General features: G+C 42.4%; 1 protein-coding gene across 1 annotated transcript; it reads right to left on the bottom strand.

Moving 5' to 3' along the window:
• Nucleotides 1–237: 237 nt before the first annotated feature.
• LOC129082489 (zinc finger protein ZFP2-like) lies at nt 238–2,110 on the bottom strand. The gene has a single exon (XM_054588180.1). It carries the CDS (start codon nt 1,908–1,910, stop codon nt 720–722), a length of 1,191 nt encoding a protein of 396 aa, XP_054444155.1. The 5' UTR covers nt 1,911–2,110; the 3' UTR covers nt 238–719.
• Between the last annotated feature and the right edge of the window lie 1,891 nt (nt 2,111–4,001).

The following is a 4,001-nucleotide window of genomic DNA, read 5'->3' as shown; positions in this document are numbered from 1 at the left end:
AAGCCTAAAAGAAATGCAACTATAACAACATAAAGAGCATAAGAAATAAATGAAAAGAGAGTATTATAAAAATTAAACATATCATTTTGCTAGAGTGGGGAAATGTAAAATCATTTCTGATATTCACATCATTCCAACTGCATTTCAGCAGAATAAAGTCTGTCTAAGTAGGGGAAATCACTGATAGAAGAAAAACATTTCATAAATTCACTCAAGGTGTAAGACCATACTCCAGAGTGAACTCTCTGATGACAACAGAGTGGACTCCTGCAGAAAAAGGATTTCCCACTTTCACTGTACCCCTGAGGCATTTTTCCACAGTGAAGTCTCCAAGGATAACAAAGGTTACTCATAAAACATCATTTCCACATTCCCTGCTGCCATAAAACTCTGCTCCTGGGTGTAGCCTCTGTAACATCATAGTTAATGCAAAAGGTAAAAGGTTTCCCATATTCACCATACTCATAAGCGTTTCTTTGCTGTGAACTCTGTCATGGTATTGGAGGTAACTTGTATACACAAAGGATGTCCCCATTTAGTGCACTCACAGGTACTTTATCTAGTGTGAACACTTTGATGAAAGTGGAAGGAAGAGCTACAGGTTCAAGATTTCCCATGTTCACTGCATTCATAAGGGCTTTCTCCAGTGTGCACTTTCTTCTGATGACAGAGACCAGAGAAACTAGTGTAAGATTTTCCGCATTCACCACAATTAGTCCTTACTCCGTGTGAACTCTCTTATGTTTTTGGAGGTTAGAGCTACTCCTGAAATATTTGCCACATTCAGTGCACCCATAAGGCCTTTCTCCAGTGTGAACTCTCTGGTGTATACGGAGCTCAGAACTACTAGTAAAAGATTTTCCACATTCACTACACTTATGAGGCCTTTTTCCATTGTGAACTCTCTGATGAATATAGACTGCTGCATTCGACTTGAAAGATTTTCCACATTCATTGCACTTATAAGGCCTTTCTGCAGTGTGAACTGTCTGATGAATACGGAGATCAGAATTCCTGTTGAAAGATTTTCCACATTCACTGCACTTATGAGGCCTTTCCCCAGTGTGTACACTGTGATGTCTTTGGAGGGTAGAGCTAGCGGTAAAAGATTTTCCACATTCATTGCACTTATGAGGTCTTTCTCCAGTGTGAACTCTCTGATGAACATGGAGGGCAGAGCTCCTGTTGAATGATTTTCCACATTTACCGCACTTATAAGGCCTTTCTCCAGTGTGAACTCTCTGGTGTCTATGAAGCTCATACCTACTGTTGAATGATTTTCCGCATTCACCACACTGATACGGCCTTTCTCCAGTGTGAACTCTCTGATGAACACGGAGGGTAGAGCTACTCCTGTAAGATTTCTCACAGTCACCACACTTATAAGGCCTTTCTCCAGTGTGAACTCTCTGGTGTATACGGAGTTCAGAGCTATTGGTATAAGATTTTCCACATTCACTGCACTTATGAGGCCTTTCTCCAGTGTGAACTCTTTGATGAAGATAGAGAGCTGCTCTCGACTTGAAAGATTTTCCACATTCATTGCACTTATAAGGCCGTTCGCCAGTGTGAACTCTCTGATGAATACGGAGGACAAAGCTCCTGTAGAAAGATTTTTCACATTCACTGCACTTATAAGGCCTTTCCCCAGTGTGAACACGCTGATGTTTATGAAGGTAAGAGATCGTGGTAAAAGATTTTCCACACTCACACTTGTATGGCCTTTCTCCAGTATGAACTCTCTGATGAATGCAGAGGGTAGAAATTCTGGTAAAAGACTTCCCACATTCAAAACACAAAAAACACTGTCTTCCAACAAGGAATCTCTGGTCCTCAACAAGTGTGTCATCACAGCCAATGGTGTTCTTGTAGTCTCTTGAGGTGTAATATTGTGCAGATGGAAAAGTCATTCCTGACTTGGAGATTTCATTTTCCCTATGTGTGGCGTTAGCACCCTGCTGCTCACGATGCCCAGAGCTGATGACGAAGCATTTTCCAACCTGACTAGAAGTATAAGCATTCCACGTCAGATGATCAGCGTAGCTCTCTGCAAGTGAGACCCTGTCCGCACTGCTTATGAAACTATTCTGCGTTGTGTCCTGGTGCTGGTGACTCTGTGCACCAAAGTAAAATGGTTTTGCACATGCCCCACACCGCAGCAGTGTTGGGCCCTGTTGGTTTCCCTGCTGGTCAGCCAAGAGGAAAATGTCTCTCAAGACACGCCCACAACTCTCACAGGGGTGGCTCTTCTGGGAAGACAGTGCTGACTTCCGATTCATAGCTTTCGAGACTCTTACAGTGACATTCTGTTCACTGGGTGCCTCCACATCCTGTGTTCCACAGCAGCAACCTGAACAAAAACAAACACTACTGAAGTACATACTAACCTAGAGGAAGCAGTTTTTCTCATTATCAATTTCCATGAGAAATGAGAGACTCAAAGGAAACCCTTCAGGGCTGTAATGATAAGCAATCCATTAATTGAAAGATATCAGCACACAGTGGGACACAAGGAAGAGAGGCTGGCTTCACGAGTAATTCCTCCCATAGGGGCTGCCTGCAAAACACTTCCAGCTGGTGATGTCAGTTTGTGTAGAGGATATCAATGTGCCCCAAACCATGAAAATCAACCACAGCAGAACAGAGGCTGGACTAAGCTTGCATAGCAATATGTACACACTTCAATGTCCAGCAGGCATGGGTCAAAATGGGAGAGCACATCAAGAAGACACCTTGAGAAAGGGTTGTGGTGTAGACGTTATGGAAGCAGAGATTACCCATGGCTGGAAGTGAAGAGTGCAAAGGAAAATTATTATAAGTAATAAACTGGCAATTGCCAGCACTGGGAAATGACAAGTGCATTCAAGTGTGGTCACTGGTGACAAACACACAGTTCAAGAGAACAGGTTCCTCATTCTGTTTTAACCAAGACTTGGAATCAAATTCTCCCCCACTGCTATTCAGCAATGGCAGACCCTCTGTGAGCCCATCCTGTCATGGCTGGATGCCTGTCCCTCTTGGGATATGCAAGGGACTGTTCCGTTCCCTCCCCTTAGAGAAATCATGTGGAATCCTGAGACTCCGACTACAAAGAGAAAGCATGATATATGAATAACCAACACTGTTGTTGAATACCTCTGCACCAAAACACCAATAAAAAAAGATCCAATGAGTGACCACCCCAGGATGGCACTGTAGAAATGCACGTATTCAACCCCCTTCAAGAATAATTAGACAACTATCCATGAAAAACAGCATCGCTTCAGGAAAGGAAAAGAGGCTTCAGAGACCAGTTCTTTCAAACAGCTACAAGGTGGAGCGAAATACAAAGAGTTACACAAAAGAACAGAAGGAAATCCTGGCTCAGCAAACAGGGTTAGATTCAAAACAAAAGAGTAAGAACTCCTCAGAGACACTTAGCTTGTTACCATTGACACTAGTGGCCTCTGTGCCACCAAAGGCTCCAAGAGATCGCTGTTTGCAAAACTGCAGCCCTGGCCTCTGAGGACCCCTTCAATCTTCACAATGCGGACCTTGGCCCTGGGGCACAAGAAGAATGGGAAGTGAAGTTTCTCATCAGCCCAAAACTCAACAGGCCACCTGGCAAGCACCCTTATATGCATATGCACATCAACTACTCCTCTAAACAGAATTGGTTCCTGAAGTCAAAAAAAGTAACTGCTTCATGAAGTATCAGACATCAACACTAAGACATAGGGAAATATGAAAAAAATCATAAAAGAAACATCACAACATGAAAGTGAATTAAGCTAAATGCAGAGGTACATAAATTGCCAAAAAATAATTCAAACACCCATTTCTAAAAACTTCAGTGAGATACAAGCCAATACACATGGAACTCAACATAATGAACAAACAAACATGGGAACAAAACGTGGTGATCAGACAGGGAGAAATCATAAAAAAGAGGGAAACAGAAATCTGAAGTTGAACAATACAATGAATAAAATAAAAAATGCAAGAGTTTCAAAAGCAGACAA

This window comes from Pteronotus mesoamericanus, unplaced genomic scaffold (genome assembly GCF_021234165.1).
Source record: "Pteronotus mesoamericanus isolate MK-2021 breed Mesoamerican mustached bat unplaced genomic scaffold, CSHL_Meso_final scaffold_128, whole genome shotgun sequence".
Classification (NCBI taxonomy): domain Eukaryota; kingdom Metazoa; phylum Chordata; class Mammalia; order Chiroptera; family Mormoopidae; genus Pteronotus; species Pteronotus mesoamericanus.
This window is presented reverse-complemented; position numbering and strand designations above follow the sequence as displayed.